A 20931-nucleotide genomic window follows, 5' to 3' on the forward strand; every position below is an offset into this window, starting at 1 on the left:
CTCTTGTGTCAATGCTATGTTCTGTTACATCATGTTTTAACGAAACCCAGTTGCCCGTCATCACTAACTAATCAGCGTCATTAGTTTAATACCTATATGTCTTGTGCCATTTACAGCGAGTTTTTTACGTCCTTTTACAGCCATGCAATATCACCTATATGGAATTCATGGCCCATGCCACCTGCAATACATCGTTAGAATTACCACGTCACTCACCACGCCATGGTTCTGTCCACGGTTAGGTTAACCACAGCTAACACCACGCCATTCAGTTCATGTACGAAACAGAGAGAGGAAATGTCTTGCCTTTACTGGATGCGCTTGTACGCCAGGCCGGTAATAGCAGTGCGTAAACGACAGTGTACCGCAAGCAGTGTGACACCAAAAATTTTTTATCCAATGACTCGTATCACCCGACCTTACCCAAACACTCTGTTGTAAGAACTTTTTATGATGTTGTGATGCATTGTGGTCCTGCAAGCAGTTAAGTGTACAAGAAATAGAATATGTATTTGATGCATTGAAATGACGCCATTATCCCAGGGTGTTTATTAACGATATCCAGATGCGAATACAGAGGAGAAGGAGAAGTGAGACAGGGGTGAGGGCAGCGTCTCTTCTATCTATTCCTTATATTCAGGCTGTGTCAGATACTGTTCGGAGAGCTTTGCGTCCGCTGGGCATACAAACCGTTTCCAAACCCCATTATACCTTGGGTAATTTGTTCACGAAGCCGAAAGACCGCACTCCTGCGCACGATCAGAGCGGGGTCATCCATGCGGGCATTGTCACGCGGCTTACACTGGCGAAACGGGCAGAAACAGCTCAACAAGATTGAAAGAACAAATTTGAGACGTTTCCAAGGCCACCTATGCAACGCATTCTAAGATCGAACTTGTCGAACACAGCTGGTCGACAGGGCATAGATTCGACTTTGACAATGCGACGATGCTGGCCGGAGAGCAAAAGTGGGGCAAAAGAAAACTTCTGGAATCGTGGTTCATCCGTCGTGACGAATCGGCATGCATCACTAACAGTGGCCCTCTGCCGGACGTTCACAAGGATGTATGGCACGAGTAGACTGAACCTCCGGTCATTTGTGACAGTGTATACTGAAGATGCCACGTGCATAGGTGACGAAACGTCTATGCGCTTGTTTTAATGTGTTAAGTCGGAGTAAACCCATTTTCGATCATGAATTCACCCGACTTTTGGAACAATTCTTTCCTTGTTAAAGATAGTGAAGGCATGATAACAAAATCTTGGCCTAGCTTCTAAATAGTTGCAGTTTTAATTATCAGACTCGTTATTTCTTCTTTGTGCTTGCGCAGAACGAAACATTCTTGGAAAAGATGCTAGCATCACTATATCAGGGATAAAATACTATATCAAAGATGGCGCACCAACAAGGGCAGAAGTCGATTCTTGCTGTAGTTACCGCTGCACCGACAGGCTACACAGTAATTTTTGGACCATATAGTATCAACTGACATCGTGTAACTTTCACGGAGAACGAGCCCAAACATCTCCAAACCGCTACGCAGCACGCGACGGCAACACATTCATGCGGTACGGCACCAGCTCACACAAGTGAGAGAGGAGGAAAGGCCCGCGGCGGGTAGTTTCCCCGTCGCCGGATGAAAAGGCCTACAGCTGCGCGTATATGAATGAACTAGCTCACTGCGGAATTTTCCTTCATATGATTTCGATGCGAGCGGATCGAGAAGGATACGGTTGCTTCAATTTTTTTCTAGCCTGTCTAGCCAGCCAACAGATTTATCGAAGCCTGGTTAAAGTACATGGCCCGATGCTAGACCGGTTCAATACGCAGGCGTTTCCACGAAACCAACAAACGTATTTCTGCACCACAACGGCACCCGGGCGGCGCATTATGGACGTATCGTGTACATATTGTGTTGGACATTGATGCGCTAAATATTCTATTCTGTGTTGTTAGTTAGTTAGTTAAATGGAGTTTAATGGCGCAAAAGCGACTAAGGCTATGCTGCGCCAAACACGAGGCGTTTCAAAATTCAGTTCATGAAGGAAAAGGCTTTGTTAATAATCTATATTGTATGTGAAAAGCCAGTGTCATCTAGAAATTTACGTACGTCACATAATGGTACTAATGAATCATGATCTAAAACTAGAGCAGGGTGTAAAGGTATGCGTATTAAATACGCATGATGATGTAATTGATGATGAATTATGATGTAATTTGTGCAAAAGTGCTCGTCTGTGTGTTTCAATATGTGTACATGTTAGTAATATGTGCATAACTGTTAGTGCCTCTTGACATTACTCGCATGTTGGTGTGCCTTCTTTCGTAAGTGTTGTGTTCATGGCATTGTAGCTGTAGGGATCAATGTGGCGTCTCAGAATGTTTATTGCCTGAGGGAACATTGTGGGCGAGCACTCCTGGCGACTAGTATTCATGACAAAGGGAGCTTTTTCTTTAATATTTGCTTTGTATTATTAAATATTATCACTTAGGTTTAAACTGGTGGAGCTTGTCATCGTGTAATTCAAACCCAAGTAGCATTGTGCACTGTAGCAGAGATTCGTTCAGGGCAGACCATTTCTACCGCCAAATCGCTGCTGGTCGGGTACTCATTAATTTGCTGCGTGTTTGCATAGTTCATGCGAACATGTGGTTTTAGCAGATTTTGCATTCTCCCTCGTAGTTGTTCACGTCAGTTATCGTTCTATTCTATTTTAGGTGAGCATACATGTTTCTACAAAACTTCTGGGCACATGAAATAAAAAGAAAGATGGCAGTTATCGTGCCATATAGGCGAAGCGCTAGGTTAAGGAGAAAAGATATCCAAAGTGCGCATCTCAGCTTTTATTCGCGCGCTGAGACAGCAAAGAACTGAAGCCTGTTTGGTGAACGGCCACGGACAAACCTAAGCGCCACTCGAAACCAACATGTTCCCTTTTCAAATGGGGACCACTATGGCCCCGGGAGCGCAAATACAGTAAATTCCAGTTACTTTATTCCATGGCCATTCAAGCGGCGTTGCTTCCTCCGCGCGACGTGATGCATACACCATATGGGTATACGGTGGCCAATGCACCCGAAGCCCAAATTGTTGACGCCTCATGAGGTATCACAAATCTTAGTGATTCCAAAAAAATATCGCTTCTAGTGGTTGGCCTCGATATCGCAAAAATCGGGGGGAAAAAAGGCGCGGTAGAAGTATGTCTCGTTCTGCTCGGCGAGCGAATAACGCTGGCGGTCGAATTTCTTCATATATTTTTGTCACGTAGGCTTATGTATGAAGGAACAACCAACAACATAAGAAGAATAAACTTTATTAAAGAGTAGTCCGGCAGTTCTTGCTGTGGTGGCCTCAGGTTGCGGCTCGAAGTCGTTGGACTCGGGCGGCATCTTCGGCTTGCCGGACGGCCCAGAGCTGGTCTGCCAGCTCTGAACTTTTGATAGCCGCCTCCCAGTGGCGGCGACACCTACGCAGAAGGTCCCCGGCGGCTCTCGTATCCGGGGCGGCGTCGGGAAGAAGCGAGCTCGAGCCTTCCCGTACTCTGGCAACTGCCGCGATTATGGACGCGTCGCCAACGGAGATGATTTGATTACCGTTGCTGCCGGCACATTCCCAGAGCATGTGTCGCAGCGTTGCTCTCTGTCCGCAAGTTTTACACGCGTCTGTTGGATATAAACGCGGATAGCAGTGGTGTAAGATAGCGGGGCTAGGCTAGGTGTGTGCCTGGAGCAAGCGTAAGGTTACGGCCTCGTTCCTGTTCAATTTATCGTGCGGTGGTTGGAATGTGCGTATTTCGAGTCTGTAGTGTTGGGTGAGGTCTCTGAACGTTGTTAGGCGATCGCCCCACGCCCAGAGTGTTTCTTGTTGCTGCATTTCTGTTGTAGTGTCCCGATCCGGCAGTTACGATGCCCCGCTCTTGAGGGCGGAGGCGGCGGCCACATAATCAGCGGCGGCTCGGCGTGTGAGACCTCGTGCCGTGGCGTGGGCCGCCTCGTTGCCCGCGAGCGGAGCATCGGTGTGTGCCGGGGTCCAGACGAGGAAGACCGTAAAATTTTGTGGTTCCGAGGGCGATGGCGAGTTGCCGTCGTCAGAAATTTGGAGTATGCGGGCCGCATCCCGCGAGACACGATCGCGCGCGAAGCCGCGGATTGCCGCCTGCGGGTCGCTGATCACGATCGCAGCGTTCGGCACCGCGACGAGTTCTAGGGCTATCGCGGCTTCTTCGGCCCTCTCCGTGTATCCCGTGGTCACCGTGGCGCTCGTGAGGCATTTACCCTTGCGATCTACAACCGCTATCGTGTGTGCACTTCTCCCTCCTACATATCGCGCCGCGTCTACGTACACCGCCTCGTTGCTGTTGCCAAACTTCTTCTGAAGGTCCCTTGCTCATTTGTTGCGTCTCCCGGCGTGGTGCGTCGGGTGCATGTTCTTGGGAAGCGGCGGGTTGATCAGGCGGCCGCGAACAGAGGCGGAAACCGCCGTCTTTTCTCCATGCTCCATGCACGTGATGCCTAGTGACTCGAGGATGCATCGACCTGCCTTTGACCTCGATAATCGTTCGTATTGCGCAACGTCGTGCGCCTGGATTAACTCGTTAAGTGAGTTGTGAACTCCGAGCTCTAGAAACTTGTCGGTGCTCGCGTTGAGTGGAACGCCGACCGCCCTCTTGAAAGCCTTTCAGATCATGAATTCGAGTTTGTTTTTTTCGGACCCGATCCACTTCAGGTAGGGGGCAACATACGTTATGCGGCTTATCGCGTACGCCTGCACGAGACGGATCGCGCACTTTTCACGCATACCGTTGCGTCTATTCGTGATGCGACGCAAGAGTCGGATTGTGTCATCTACCGAACGACGAAGTATTTGCACCGTCTCTCCGTTATGGCCGTTTGCCTGCTGGTGTAACTCTAGGATTCTAATTCTCTCTACGTTCGGTACGGGAGTATCATCTGCCAATGTAATGCGCATTTTCTAGTATTCCCTTTCTACTTCGCGCAGGTTTGTACGACCGCTCCTTGTGGGCTTATAGAGTAAGAGTTCTGACTTGGTAGCCGAGCACACGAGGCCCGTTTCACGCAAGTAATTCTGAACCGTATCTACTCCTGCGTGTAGCGTTCGCTCGACGTGACCGTCACATCAACCCGGGGAACCCAGTGTGTAATGTCATCCGTGTAGAGACTTTGATGTAACCCTTCTATTTCTGTTAATTTCTCGGGTAGACCGAGTAGAACCAAGTTAAAAAAGTAATGGTGATGTGAGGGATCCTTGCGGCGTGCCGCATGGACCCGTCTAAAATTCCGGCGATTCCTCGTCGCCGACGACGACGCATGCGCGCCTGCCTGCGAGGAAATCTCTAACGAAATTACTCATCCTTTGTCCTAGTCCTAATCTTCTAATTGTTTTTAAAACGTTGTCAAACGCCTTTTTAATATCTAAGTCTAGAATTGCCTTAGTGGAGCTGGTAGTGTCGTCTACGATCTGGTGTTTAAGCTGAAGCAATACGTCCTGTGCGGAGAGGTTGCGGCGGAATCCTAGCATGGTGTGCGCGAACGCGTCATGACCTTCGAGAAAGTCGGTCACGCGGGTGAGAACTGCGTGTTCTATGACTTTGCCGACGCACGACGTAAGCGAAATCGGTCTTAGATTATCGAGCGTAACATGCTTGATCATGATAACGCGGGCCCGTTTCCACGCTTCGGGAAGGGAACCCCCTCGCCAGCACTCAATGACGTAGGCCACGAGTCGGGAGATTGACTCGTCGTCTAGGTTGCGGAGAGACTTGGTAGTCTGGTCCGGGCCCCGCGCCGACCAAGTGTTTAGTTCGAACAGGACTATCCGAATTTCCGATTCGCTAAATTCCGCGTCCAGTTTCTCCTTTGCGACGCCGTCATATTCGGCGTGCTGGATGCTTTCGGCCTTCTTAAAGTAACGGTCACGTATTGCGTCGAGGTAGTAATCATCTTTATAATCTCTTACTAGTCTACGAATCTTGTGGCCTTGAGCTGCCCGAGTCTCCTCCGGATCTAATAGGTGTCTAAAAAGGCGCCAAGCGCTCGCCCCGATCATCTGCCTCTCGAGGCCGTTGCACGTGTCTTCCCATTGTGCCCTGCATACCTGGAGTGCGTGTTCTTCGATGCCTCTGTCTAATTGTGCTATGAGTTTGCGCAACGCCTTATTATGTCTTTGGCATTTCCATCTCTTTAGGAGGGCTCGCTTTGCTTCCCACATGTGTAAGAGGCTGCTGTCAATTATTTCGAGGTTCGCCTCGAGCGGAACGTCACTCGTTGCTGCGCCTACGTCAGTTCTGAGCGTCTCCGTCCATTCGTCTATATCCGTAATCGGCTCGTGGCCTCGCCCCGCTTCTCGCTTCTTACGGAACGTTTCAAGATAACGTGAATAACATAATTATCTGTCAAGAAGAATCCTCCCTTTGCCGCACTCCTCGGTGTGCAGGGCCCAGGCAGTCACTCTCAGACTTCTGCAAACGAGCACTTACCCGAGCCCCGCGGCGCTGCACACAATGTACCCCGCACGGTTCCCAAGCCCGGACTGTCCTCTGTGTGGTGATTATGCGGACTTCGAACATCTCCTGTGAGGCTGCGCCTCTGCCGGTCCCCCTTTCACCCAAGAGGAAATGATGAAGCTAATTAGGGCCCAGGATCAGACCTCTCAAATCCTGGCAGTCCAGAGGGCTCGCGAGAGGGCCGTCAGGTTTCAACTGATGGTCCCCGAGTGGGCCTAGCCAGGTGACATTGAGTTTGCTTGCGTCTATAGTGGAGCAAATAAAATTGTTTGACCCACTCACTCACATAGCTTTAATAAAGCCAGCCTCAGACTGGAGGGAGTTTTGCTACGAGCGGGCTTGTCTTCGTTGTTGGTTTGACAAAGACAAGCCCCTTTTTTGAAACATCAACTGCATGCTGAGTCTACCTTCCTAGGCCACTGTTTGTCGACTTTCCATGTTTCTGTGAACGCTTTATCTTGTGCTGACTCAGCCGTTCTGGGAAGTTTACCTGTTCCAAATGTAAGAGAGGTCGCACTCGCCACATGGAGTGTGATGTACGACGCCTCGCGCTGTTTGCTTAAGCAGGCAGTGCCTTTTTTACTGCCATTAGCACTCTCTGCCTGTTTTCGCAACTTTGAACCTATCTATCTATCTATCTATCTATCTATCTATCTATCTATCTATCTATCTATCTATCTATCTATCTATCTATCTATCTATCTATCTATCTATCTATCTATCTATCTATCTATCTATCTATCTATCTGTCCGTCCGTCTGTCTGTCTGTCTGTCTGTCTGTCTGTCTGTCTGTCTGTCTGTCTGTCTGTCTGTCTGTGCTAACACAGGGGCCCAACTTGCCTACCTCCTTGAGCGGCTAGGTGCGTGCTCCTGGTGGCGAAGTCATCCTGGTCGTTCCGTTGTCCTTTCACCTTTGTGATCTGGCTCTCCTTACGATGTCGTCGTCACACCTTCAACGCTAAGTGGCCGAAGATGCCTAATACATTGGGTTAGTAGGTCTGGGCTCATGGTCGTGATGCCGTCGTTGTCGTTGTATTGTCGCCATTCAAGTTTCGTCATACGACTCACGTCATGCCGTTGTCCTGACGCCATCATCGCCATACAGGCTTCGGGATACGGTTATCGTTATGCCATTGTGGTCATACACTAGTAATGATCCCAGTGTCCTCATATAGTTGTCATATTGCCACGTGGTGGTGACGTTGAAGAACACAGTAGCAATACTGTGAACGACAAAACTAACTTTTATTGGGCGAACCTGTGCCCACAAAAGAGGCCACACTTATAGCACAACGATAGCGCGAACATGGTTGGCGATCGTCGAAAATCTCATCAGCAGGTCAAGCGCGTCGGCTTTTATACAGCAGTCGTCGAATGTTCCAGACTAATCGTTGGGACCCTCGTGCCTTCCACAAAGTTCTACACCATTCGCGTCACACGATGAAATCGGATAACACAAGGTTCCGCGACAACAGACAGAGGGTAGAAGCATCGGTAACTTCCCAGAAACTTCGGATACGTGCAGGCGCGTCCCGCGCTGTGCGATAACATTTGTTAGGCGGCGAAACGTGGTCCCCCGATAAAGATAAGTACACGTGTCAATATCATCGCCATCACTGTGTCGTAGTCGCACAGTAGTCGCCGTGCATTCGTTGTCATGTCGTCGTGATGCCGTCGTGATCCTCCCATCGTCGCGATTCCGGCTTCGTGATCTAATTGTCGTCATGTCGTCGTCGTTTGGCTTTCTACACCAGAGCACTGGCCGAAGTTCTTTAATAGCTTAAGCCACTAGGTATGTGCTCGAGGTCGCGACGCTCTGTTGTTCTTTGCATTGTCGCCATTTTAGCTTTGTCATCCGACTCTCATCATTTCATTGTCGGCATGCTATGGTCGGCATACAGTCTTCAAGCATTCGTGATCATAAGGACGGTGATCACGCCATTCGTGTGATGCCGTCGCGGTCGTTCTATTGTCGTAATTCGCACTTCATCATCCCACTCTTGTCATGCCTTCGTCGACCCGCCATCGTCGTTCCCTCTCGTCGTCATACCAGTTGTCAAGGTGTTGTCCTTATAGAATCGCCATGGTTTAGGAATCGTAATCCCATTGTCGTCATGCTGTCGCCGTCGTACCACCCTTCTTATTCCATCGACCTCACTGCGGCGGTTTCGTGCAGTCGTGTTTATTCCGCCATGCTAATGGGAATCAAATGGCGAGCGAGTGCCATAACAAAGCGGAGTGGCAGCGGAGTATATCGCATACAGCGGAAGCTACGGGACTCTAAGGATGACCACTACAGACGTAAAATAAACGTGACCTAAAAAATAAGGCGCTTCCACGCGTAGCTCAATTGCTAATCGCATTACCATCGCCAGTCATCCTGAGATGAATTCTTCCGTAATTAGTTCTTATGAATGGAGACTGTTTTATTGTGTGCCTAACTTACAGTTTCTCCACGACATGTCCTAGTGTTTTGATAGAGGCCGTAACATAGGGTAAGCTACTCCCGTTTGAACTTCTACGAGGATGTGGTAATAAATATGGAGCGACGCACATAAAAAATATCTAGGGAGCTGCAATAGACCGAGTATAATTGCCTATTTCTCTACAATCTGTGACACAACAACCAGCTGCCTATGTTTGCAGCTTATCTTTCTGTTTCAGGCTCAGCATTCTTGTGCCTGCAGAAAATTTCAGTCTGGAAGAGCATAGAACTATAATGAAGTTTCTGTTTCTGTAAGAAAAAGGGGTGAAGCAGATTCATGATTAAATGTCCCAAACGTTTGCCGAAATTGCTCCCCTCCCCCATATGTTACCGCTGAACGTTGGGTCCACAATTTTAAAACTGCGCATGTTAGTGTAGAAATGGACAAAGCTATTGGATGGCGTTCCTGTCGTAGTGCCGTCCGATATAACAGCCCTCCATTACATGATCACGGAAGGCGACTAAGTATTATCCAAAAGTATTGTTACATATCTGGGAACGTCACAGAAGAGAGTCGGTGCCATGACAACTTGGAAACGGGAAATGACCCTGCAAACAGGATTTGCACCTTTTCACAACTTAAGAAAATAGGAAGCATGTCGGCACATTGGTGGCTGTTTTCGAACATTTGAGAAAAATGAGTAATATTTTCTAAAAAATTGTAACTGGTGAATATACATGAATCAACTGTTATGATGCAGTGACAGAAAAACAATCTAAGCAACAGAGGCACATCTATTTTCCAGGCCAAATATGTTTTGTGTGCAGTGGTAGGAGCAACATTCAATGTAAAGAGTATTTTTCGAATACAAAGTAAGTTCTACTAGTGGCCTACTTCCAACATGGTGAAACCATCACTTCAGAATCTTAGTGCGCTTTACTCACGGTTTTGTGCCAAACATAAGAAAACATCGAGGAAAGCTCACCAAAAATGTCCTTTTGTTGCATGACAATGCCTCGTCACACAATCCAGGCGAAACAATGGCAAAACTGAACTTTTTAGGCTTTCGAATGATGGCCCGTCCACCGTGTTCGCCTAACCTGACTCCTTCTGAGTATAATCTTTTCCACACTCTCAAAAGGCCCCGAAAATAACAAAGATTTGAATATGTTTGATACTAACGAATGCTGCGTAACGATAAAGAACAAGAGTAGAGCAGTGTGGATGAGAACTCAAACAGGGAAATCCAATACTGTGGTCAATATTATGAGAAAAACTGGAGCTTGGTAGTTCATGTAATGCCTAGGGAAAATAACCGGAAGAACAGCAGAGTTAGAAAATGAGTGCGAAGGGTAGGGAAGCGCATTCATGGACGTTAGAAAATTATGAGGGCGGTGTTGAAATTAGGAAATTTGCAAGCGCATGTTGCACTCAGCTAACGCAAGCCAGGGGTAATTGTCGGTCACTGACAGAGTTCTTCGTTCTGCTGTGGTAATAAAAAATACGGTGATGATTATGATGGAATTCTGCAAGCGAGGTGTTATCTTAGCAAACAGCAGATTTTTATTTACGGGGACTCAAGAATCTAGAGGACAAATGTCGCGAGTTCACCGACTTCCTGCGGGATAATTTAAAATAGTGGCAGTTACATCTCCCTAGATATAATTTTTCGAGATTAGCTCCAATACTTATCAGCGCCCCTCGCAGGCCTGCGTGTGCGGCCCACATTGACTATCATAGTATGCGCCGGACGGGATCACATACGCAGCTAATGTGCGTCATATCGTCCGCAATAACTTCACAATATTGCAGGCATCACAAAAGTTTCATCGCCGTCAAAGTGATGTATACAGCTCTCTTGGTTCCGTTGTGGTCCCCTGGTCGGTGTCTAGTACCGTCGTATATATCAGCGAAACTATAGCGTTTAATGCCGCATCACCGACATGGCCTCTGAGATTGCCCGGTCACACCTACAGGGCGATCTATTCGAGGAATGCTGTCGCCTACGTTGTTCCGTTAGAACCGTGTAAGCAGGCTCCTGATGCGACCCTCAGATCTGCCGAGTGTGAATGTTCATGCCCGGGGTTAATGTCGCAATACTGAATACAGCAGCATTATGTAAATGCTGACGAATACGACGGGGAAGCAAGACCGACCTTTCTTGACTGCTGTTATCCTGTGTCACCTACCTTGTAACCATCTGCATATATTCGTGTTTGTGCGAAATATGGTCTAGTTAAGAGACGAAGGTGCCTTGTTAATCTTGTTGGGCTTGTTGGTTGAGTTCCTGGAACGGTAACGACTTTTTGGTAGACATTGAAAGTGGAGATGCATTTTAGTTCCAGGAATATGTGCCTTAGGTCTTGATTTAATAGCTGTATATTTAGATAGATAGATATATTTTTATTTCTCTCCAAACAAAGTACACAAATGAGAGAGGACGGAAGGGAAAAAGCTGCCGAATGCAGCTTGAGGACCCCCTACGCCCTGCAGAGGAGCAGTGTGGTGAAAACAAAGGCTATGCGACAGGTTGGAAAGTATACACAAAAACAGAATTCAAAATCACTATACTCATAATCTATTGAAAAATTGTAATTTTACACATCATCTGTTACAATGTCACGATTTTTCACAATTACCGCAATTAGACAATTTCTTCGCCAATTCCCATTACACAATTCTAACGCCAACGTAGACAAAATACAGATAAATACAGTTCATTCAAGTCCCCTACAATGCATTGTCACACAGTTACACAGGTGAGCTATTCGTTCGAAGGCTCGAAAAGATTTATCAATTGCATGAAAGTTTGTGCAGAAAGCATCCTAAGAGAAAAACGATTATGTTAGAGAACATTTGGGTGCCTAGGCAGATTGTACGATAAAGATTGTGTGCGGTATTTGGTGCGACTTAACGGTAGGGTCCATGATATAAAGGAACGTACATCATATGTAGGTTCATAACGTACCAGCTGAAACATTGTTAGCATAAGGTTATTATTCCTTGCTACAGCAGTTTTGTAAATGCAAAGCAGTTTGACCACAAACAAGGTAGTTATTCTTAAAATATTGAACTGCCTGAAATAGTCTCTGGTGTGAGCATTCCACGGTATATTAGCAATCAATCTTATCGCACGCTTTTGTGCGATAAGAAGGCGCTGTTTTTTGTGTTGTGTCGTTGTGCCCAAAACTCTGTGGCAATAAGTAATCATTGGAGCTATATACAAATTATAAGTAAGGAGGTTAACCTGTGTGGGAAGGTTTAACCTATGTTTACAAAACACGCCATTTGGCTGTTCATTTTAGCGCAAAAATTTTCAATTTGTAGGTCCCAAGTGAGTGTCTCAGAGAATATAACACCAAGAGATACAATACTGGATACAATATGAATCTTGTCATTACCTAACTATAGTTCGATATCACCACTTACTACTTTATTTTTTGTTCTATATATAACAGCCTTTGTTTTATTCGTATTAACTTTAAGACAATTTTTATTACACCAGTGACACAAATGTTCCAAAAATTGGTTTCCGTGGTTGGATAACTCAGCTAGTGTGTTTCCGGTGGCAAGCATTGTAATATCATCAGCGTAAGCAACGGGATGAACCGGAAAGGGATATGAAAAATGTCATTTATATGCACTAAAAACAACAAAGGCCCTAAAATGCTCCCCTGTGGTACACCAGATAAGATTGGCTCAACATCTGATGAGGTTTCATTTAAACACACCATTTGTTTACGGTACTTTAGGTAAGACTGTATTAAAGCAAGACTGGTGCCCCTAATGCCATAGTGACTGAGTTTCTGAATTATAGAAAGTGGTCAATTAGATCAAATGCTTTGGATAAGTCTGTGTATATTCCGAGAACAAGAAGCTGTTCTTCAAAGGCGGAAATTATAATTTCTTTTTGTTTTGTCAATGCCATCTCAGTCGATCTCTGTTTTCTAAATCTGAACTGGTAGTCAGAAAGAACAGAATGCTTACTTAGAAAGATAGTCAACCGGCAATGAATAATTTTTTCTAATGTTTCGGACAGTACGGGAAGAATCGATATTGGTCTGTAATTGGAAAAGTCAGAAACAGATCCACTTTTATGCATGGCAACAACCTTTGCGATCTGCATTTGTTTTGGGAAGACGCCGGTACCTAAACAAAGGTTATAAATATATACTAGTGTCGGCGCTAATATTTCTATTACAAATTTAAATGGTTGGATTTGAAAACCATCTTTATCCTTGCATTTACTCGACCGGAGGTTGGAAAACACGTATATTATTTCTGATTCGATAGTTGGAAACATAAATAAGGTTTCGTGAACGCTTTGGTGCCGCACAGGCATAACCGACAGGGACATCTGGTGCGACACAAAGTGATTTTGTAGTATTAATGAAAAACCTATTAAACTGGTTGGAAAGTTCCTTTGGGCACAGAACTTCGCCTTCTTTTTCAATGGAAGCAATACGACGGCGTAACCCGAAGTTAAGCAAGCGATGTAGTTGGTCCCATTGGTCTCGGGCACTGTTTCTCGAAGCAGGGTCGAAAAGATTGCTAAGGTATTCCAATTTCGCCCTCTTCAGTTTTGGGTTTAACTGATTATGGTACTTGTTATATGCGTCTAATTTTGCAGGGTTTCGAGATTTTATGAACTGCGTAAATAACTTGTCTTTTAATTTAATTTGACGAATTATTTCTGCCGTTATCCATAGTTTTCTATATTTGCCTTTTATTGTGTGCCTCAGAGGAAAAGAAGTGTCTTAAATAGCTTTCAGTGTGGATAGAAAAGCATCGTAAGCTGTGTCAGGGTCATTTATTGATAAGACGTATTCCCTGTCAGTGGCGGAAATCGCGTTCCGAAAGTTCTTCAAGGTGTTCAGATCAGTGCGGCGATACTTAAAATCATGCGGTCTACGAACGCTATCTGGTCTAGCGTTGTTTACGAAAGCAAAGATTGGGAGGTGATCACTGATGTCACAGGCGACTGTCCCTGCATCTATGTTAGACTTATCTGCATTTGTGATGATAACGTCGATACACGTTGCCCTGGAGCACGTTCTGCGCGTCGGGGCTTCGGTAACGTTACAAAACCCATAGGCATCAATTAAGGCCACAAGTTCCTTTTCAGGCTTCGGTACACATTTCATATCTATGTTCACATCACCCGGCAGATAAAGCAATCTTCCATTAGAAGATGCGTAATAGAAAAGAGATTCTAGTGTTTCAAAATAAGTGTCTAGTCTTGCATGATTCATCTAGTCTATTGCATCTAGATATTGCATCTAGTCTTACATCACACTGAAAATGCTACTATGGCTTTCTACAGCCAATAGCTCAAAATGTTCCGTTGCCAACGTAAATTGCTTGCTTTGATCAACAATTATTGCATTATGAATATGCATCGACACGCCCCCACCTTTGCGACAGTACCCGTTAAGGAAAACGTGCGTATAACCATCTAGAACAAAATATTTAGGTTGATCATTACACCACGTTTCACTGAACATTAGCACACCAAAGGATAAACCCAGAGAATCAAAAAGTAACTGTAAATCATCAAACTTATTGTTAATTGAGTGACAATTAAGATGAAAAATTCCTAGTGTATTCTCATTTGCAAACTTCTTGAGAACCGAAGGAGCTAATAGTTCATGACAATTCATCAGAACGATAAGTTATACTAGATCATTTTAACGAGGTCCGCGCTGCTGATCACTTTTAGCCGCCTGCTTTTTTTTCTTTGCGTGCGAATATTTGGCCACCGCGCATCCACACGAATTTCCAGTTGACCTCCCGTTTCTTACTGATTGTCTGCCCACGTAGACGCTTCCGTTCAGCGCACAAGTGCTCATTGATGTAGATAGGGGTAGACGCAGTGAAACCGAGGTCATTACATGTGATCCTTTTCTTTCTGGCTCTCTCAAGGACAGCATCGCGTTTCTGGCGGTGAGCGAACTGTACAATAGCGTTCATGTTCAATGAACCGCCAGGAACTGACACTCTGTGACACACTTCTACATCAGTGGGTAGGATAGGCTTTTCAATTTTATCGCCGATTTTGCCGATTAACCCAAGCAGGTTTTCTTCGCGGTTCATGGGAATTCCTTTTATTTCCAAGTTGTGGTTTCGCGAGTACTGTTCGCACTCCGTAATCCTTACGTCGGCTTTGTTAGGTTGAACATTCAAGAGATTACATTGTTGGTTTAAACTTTAGTTTTCTACCCGTAAACGTTTGTTTTCATCCAGCACCTTCTTGAGGTCCACGGTCATTTCATTAAACTGTTGGTCTGAAAAAGACAGGCTCGCCTTAATCTCCCTTAGTTCACTGAGAACATCACGTTGAAATGACTCTCGAAAAAGCTTCAGGTCATTTTTGATTTCATTTTTCAGGTCGTCAAGCGCAACACTCAACTCTTTGCTAACTTTTGACATGATAAAAAACAGCTAGCAGACAGATTTGACTCCCTAATGGCAGCAGTGGCGTGCAAGGGTCAATATGTATTGCAGAAGCCGCAAGTGCCAGGCACCCACCTGCAGTAGAAAGGAAGACGAAGCTGTGAGCCGCCCGCCCGTACTGTTCACGCCACCGCTGCCATATGAGGGAAGCCGGCCAGGGCTGCTGAATTTGTAGCTGTATGTCGATTACGTCACCAGGCTGTCCAGAGGAAGCGGCGAGGGGCTTTCACGCAGGTAATCGACGGTCCTTGTGCGGAAAGTCGGCCCGATAACGTTTATTCAGCGTGGTGCACTGTACCGGGTCGATGGCGAAGCACACGGACGAAATCCTGCAGTAGAAGGGAAGACGAAGCTGTGAGCCGCCCGCCCGTGCTGTTCACGCCACCGCTGCCATATGCAACAGTGCTGTTGCACTGTTGCGTCGGCATTTTGAGCGCATGCGGCCGCGGAAAATCCATTTGGTTATAAGGTGCCTTCAGCTTATTCGTATGGCAGTGCACTTTACGTTCGTGTGAAGGTACTGGGACTTGAACCTATTTTAATATTCCGCAGCGTGTTTACTAGATTACATATACATACTCATGGTTACGTGCGTTTGCTATGCAGAGAGATTAAATAACTTCCTTCAACCTGTGATGCTAAATCAATATGGTAGGTAACCGGACATCCTGGGGCGACCGAAATCCAGCGGTGTGTTTCTGTTGGCCATAAGAAGTGGGACTAATATTGCTTTATTAGGTAGCATCAAATTTCAAGGTTGGTTGCTTTTGCAGGCATGCCGTCTATTACGATGCTGGTGGTCTTATTTAGATTGCGCAGGCGCATGTCCGATAATTGAAGCGTAGCTGATTTAAGGTAAGTTTGGTTGCAAACAAAGAAAATCGAATAAGTTAATAATGGCGAACTACTAGGCAAACAGAATTGTGTAAAAATTGTGATATTTCATCAAAACTATGCATAGATGATGTGAACTTGGATTTACCATGATGCAGGAATGTTGCACTGCGTTCACCATAGAAGTTACCGAAGAAGTGGCACGCTATTTTTACAGAAGGAATGGTATTCTCCCACTCTGATACGTCTGTAGTTGACAATCCTTCTATCATTTTTGTGACTATCACGCGATGCCATGATGGCCACTGCATCGTCATTCGAACTTCGTAATCCGACTCTCGCTTCTGATTCCCACGTGCCATCTGCGCTCGAGACAGGTGGCAGGCGTAAGAAGCTCCCGCCATCCATACAGCTACCGGCTGGTGGTCGCGTCGGTTATAAGAGCGATTGAAGAGGAAGCTACAAGCGAGCGTTGATTTCCGAGCGCCAACGCGCCGCCTCCTAGTTCCTTCTGAATATCGTACCTAACTTTGACGGCCCTTTTCGTCGTTACCAGGCCACCTTTTCAAACCAGGCTTCCTGTTTCCTGGTGCACATAATCCGAGTATGACAATTCTCCATCGAATTTTAAAATGGCAGCGGCCGCACGGCTCGGACAAGGCGAGCAGCTGCAACACGACACTCGTGCGAATGGCTATAAAATAATACGGGTTGTAGGCTGTGCTACGGCATCGCCGCCAGGTCACCCGCTTGTGTTCTTCAAGTGATGCAACGCGCTGCCATCAATGAGCGTTTAGTTTATGTATTTCTTGCCCATCTCACGCCTCTATGCCATTCGTCGACATGCAACGTCATCGACGTTGCCTACGTCATCGTCTTGCTGCTATCTTGACATACACACGCAGTAGCGTCTATCCTAGTTAACTGTACTAGCATCAGACAAACAAACATTGGATTTTGGCAAATACATAGGTCAACCTGGTAATGATTTGTGGGACCCCAAACAATACTATATAGTCAGGTGCCTGGAAAGTGCTTCGTATAACGTCAATTCTCACAGTGCGTGGGATCTGTTTCCTTTCGTATTGTACCGTTCAGCGCCCTGAGGCCAGCATTGTAACACATTCGATGAGAGTACGCGGGGCTCCAGAGAGATGATGTTGTAGCAATCAGCGAACATACATTCAAATACTGTGATAAAAATGTCAGGGCTGCAGTGACGGTGCTCTGTTCCCAGTGTTCTGTGATGAGCAAGGAGTCCTGATGATTGATGTCTTTACTTGGCGTTTTCGAAAGGAAAGTGCAGTGCACACTGTACGCGCCTCGCTTTGTTAGTATTTTGAGCGAACTTGGAGCTGACAAGGTATGGACGGCTTTTATTTGAGGGGACCACGTAACAACTGCAAAAACAAAATTAATATGAATATTTTTGTGTTCGTTGTATGAGACAGTGCTGTCTACAGCGTCGCATAACAATTGACAGTTTTTGTGAAGCAATTATGTAGATTTCGAGCGCACCTAACTTGAGAATATATTTTACTTGCATAGTGCCTTGAGCGCGTGATTTCCTTTTGTTTGCCGTGTTCGGTTATATCCGAGCATTCCTATGAAGTTGCGTCGTTCGCACAGTATTGTTTTCGCTAAAGCAGGCAGCGAATATTTACCAGAATCGCGGGGCCCTTGTCGTTCTAAATTATGCTCAGGAATTTCGCGAGATTGGCTAATAGTCTTCAAAGTACACTACTGAAGTCTACTTGTCTCTCCTTGAATTAGGTCTAACGCATAGCTACTTCGAATTTGAGGAGAGTTACTACGTATAGATACATGGTACAAGCATGGGTACGCCTTTTGCACCAACCTACGCGAACGTATATATGGGGATTCTAGAAACAGATTTCCTATCGCGCTGCACTGACAAGCCCCACACATACCTACGATACATAGACGACTTGCTCATATGGAGACATGGTCAAGACTGTCTAGATGAATATGTAGGATTTCTAAACTCTTTTCACCCAACAATAAAATCCACATCAGAATCCTCAACTGAGCACACAAACTTTCTGGACACAACAATATACATTGACAATGGGGGGTTAAAGGCAACGCTGTATAGGAAACCTTTCAACAAACAACAGTACCTAGAATATACGAGCCACCATCCCAGACATTGCAAACAAGACATCTTTAAAGGCCAAGCCTCCCCACTACGTCGCGTTTGCGTTGAAAACCAAAGCTACACAGATAGACTCGATCACCTTAAAGAAACCCTATCAAACAGGACCCACCCAAACAGTGAGCTTCAAATAGCCTACACCGCTGCAACCAAACTTGATCAAGCCGAGGTTCTCAAGCCCCGCCCGAGGATCACAAGAACAACAACGCCTCTTCCTACTAGTAAATTCCCAAATGCACTCCCAAACGTGAATAACATCCTCAGTAAATACTACCAAATTCTCACCAGCAAAGAGAAACTTAATAGGATTTTTCCCGACACGCCCAGAGTAGCCTACACACGCAACACTAATTTTAAAGTTATTCTTGTGCATGCCAAACTAAAGACAAAGAAGAAGTTGGAAACCGGTCCCTGTGACCGCCCAGGTGCTCTTCATGCAAACATATTCAATATACTACTACAGTAAACAGTACAGCGTCGAATTACGCACACAAGGTAACTTCGGCTTTCACCTGCACATCAAGCAACGTAGTCTACTGTCTAGTATGTGCCGCTTGTAGCAAACAATACATAGGTGAGACTGGACAACAAATTCATACAAGACTGAACGGTCCCCGCAAGGACACAAAACACAATTTACGTAAAGCAGTATCCAGCCACTTTAATGAACATGGTCATGTATTTGACAAAACAAGGCTCTATATACTGCAAACAAATTTCTGTTCATCTCCCGAAAGGAAATATACAGAATCATACCTAATACACAAGTTTAATCACCTACCCCCCCCAAGGGAATTAATTTGGCACGTGGCAACTTAGAATCGTTAAAAGCAGCAACCTAAATCTGAAATTCTCATGTCATCAACCAAGACACAAAACACATTATGCCGCCAGCTAACCTTAATCTTTAACCTCACCTACTTACTCTTCCATTTCGAAATTTTTTTCCTGCCTACTACTCAATTTATTATACTCTTCCAGGTTTTTACGTTTATATAAACTGTACGAACCCCATTTTCCCATGTACACTTGCCCCCGCCCGCTTCTGCGCACGTCACCCTCACATTTGTTATTCCGGTTTCACTTCCCCCTCCCTCTTTTCCCCTTTTTATGTATATTTTGAAACACCCTCTCCCACAGATTCCGAAGTCCCAGACGTCAATATGCCTTTTTCGGCGCCTCAACCCAGAGTATCGCAATTTCTGGATGCCGCCGTAACTACACCTACGTTGAGCGACTGGGGCTAATGCCCCTTGAAAGACCATGCCGCTGCCTTTCAGTCACCCCATACATTGCACCGCAGACTCCTTGTCGCCATCTTTACTTCAAAATTACTCGACGCATTGCTGCTATGGTACTCAAGTCACTCTTTCAACTAATTTTTTCGGGGAGGGGGGGTCTTTTGTGTTACTCGTGCACTGACAGCCTGACCGGCTCTTCTAATGCCACAAAAACATGTCGCCAACGACACCCCTGAATGCTCCCTAACCTCTCGCTTCCCCGAACCCCTCCCATGCCCCCTTACTTCTTTATATTTTCTTTCGTCTTGGTGTCGCATGGTTTTTCTTTTCTTTCTTTTCTTTTCTCCCCGCCTTCCCACTCTCCCGCTCTTGTCCCGTCGTCTTGGGAACGAAGCTCACCGACGTCAGGCGACTCATTACCTCTGAAGTCTCTCCCTTTATAATCAACCGCCACCGACAACACCTGCCCCTGACGTCACTGCACTAACCTTTAAAACTAACATTCCGAGGATGACGAGGCCACGTTTGACGAAGATAGGTCCTCCTATCGAAACGTTGGCTAGCCTTTCTGAGGCACTTTTTCTCTATTTACAAACTGTATACCAAACCATGTGCCATGTTTTTTTAAATGCTTTACGATTTTGAGGAATGACGAATAATTTCACAAAACGCTTTTTTGCAGGTGACGGGGTATATAAATTACTAGCAGTTACAGCTCGGAAAACCGCAACAGTACCAGACAGCAGCGGCGGGCCGAATCAAGATATTCCGTTGTTTCAATGACGACATGTCCTTGCTCTCTGCTCTGTCTGAGCACTCAATCTTATAAACAATTTAATCGCTAGTTTGCACAAACAATTGCTGGCGTTTTCTCCTGCTTTTATTAGTGCACCAAACACTTCGGGAATACTACATTGTCTTTAATAAATATAATTATCAAGACACTTCTGTTTTATTGTGATGATTTTATATTCGCTACATGAAAGAGTGAAAATTTAATTGTGCTTTTGCAGGATGATGATGATGATGTATGGGGTTTTATGGCGCAAGGGCCAGGAATGGCCAAAGAGCGCCATGTCTGTGGTAGTGGGTGTGCAGTGTAACTATGATTACTATGAAATTGGTGTGACGTGGCTGTAAAGGGGCCTTAAAATATACGCTCTACAGTGCGTAAAATCTGTGTAATAAAATTATGGCGATGACGTATGACTTGTACTATGAAAATTTAGATGCATATAAAAAGAATGATACGATAGGTAAAATATATCAGATTAT

The 20931-nt window shown here is 45.6% G+C and overlaps 1 protein-coding gene across 1 annotated transcript in view; it reads left to right on the forward strand.

Moving 5' to 3' along the window:
* LOC142577973 (uncharacterized) overlaps positions 1-20554 on the forward strand; it is a 212361-nt gene extending 191807 nt beyond the window's left edge. Inside the window, exon 6 of the mRNA XM_075687398.1 lies at positions 20339-20554. Within this exon, the coding sequence (XP_075543513.1) occupies positions 20339-20362 (24 nt within the window). The 3' untranslated portion in view covers positions 20363-20554. The remainder of the gene's footprint in view (positions 1-20338) is intronic.
* Positions 20555-20931: the final 377 nt, after the last annotated feature.

Source organism: Dermacentor variabilis, chromosome 4, assembly GCF_050947875.1.
Source record: "Dermacentor variabilis isolate Ectoservices chromosome 4, ASM5094787v1, whole genome shotgun sequence".
Classification (NCBI taxonomy): Eukaryota; Metazoa; Arthropoda; class Arachnida; order Ixodida; family Ixodidae; genus Dermacentor; species Dermacentor variabilis.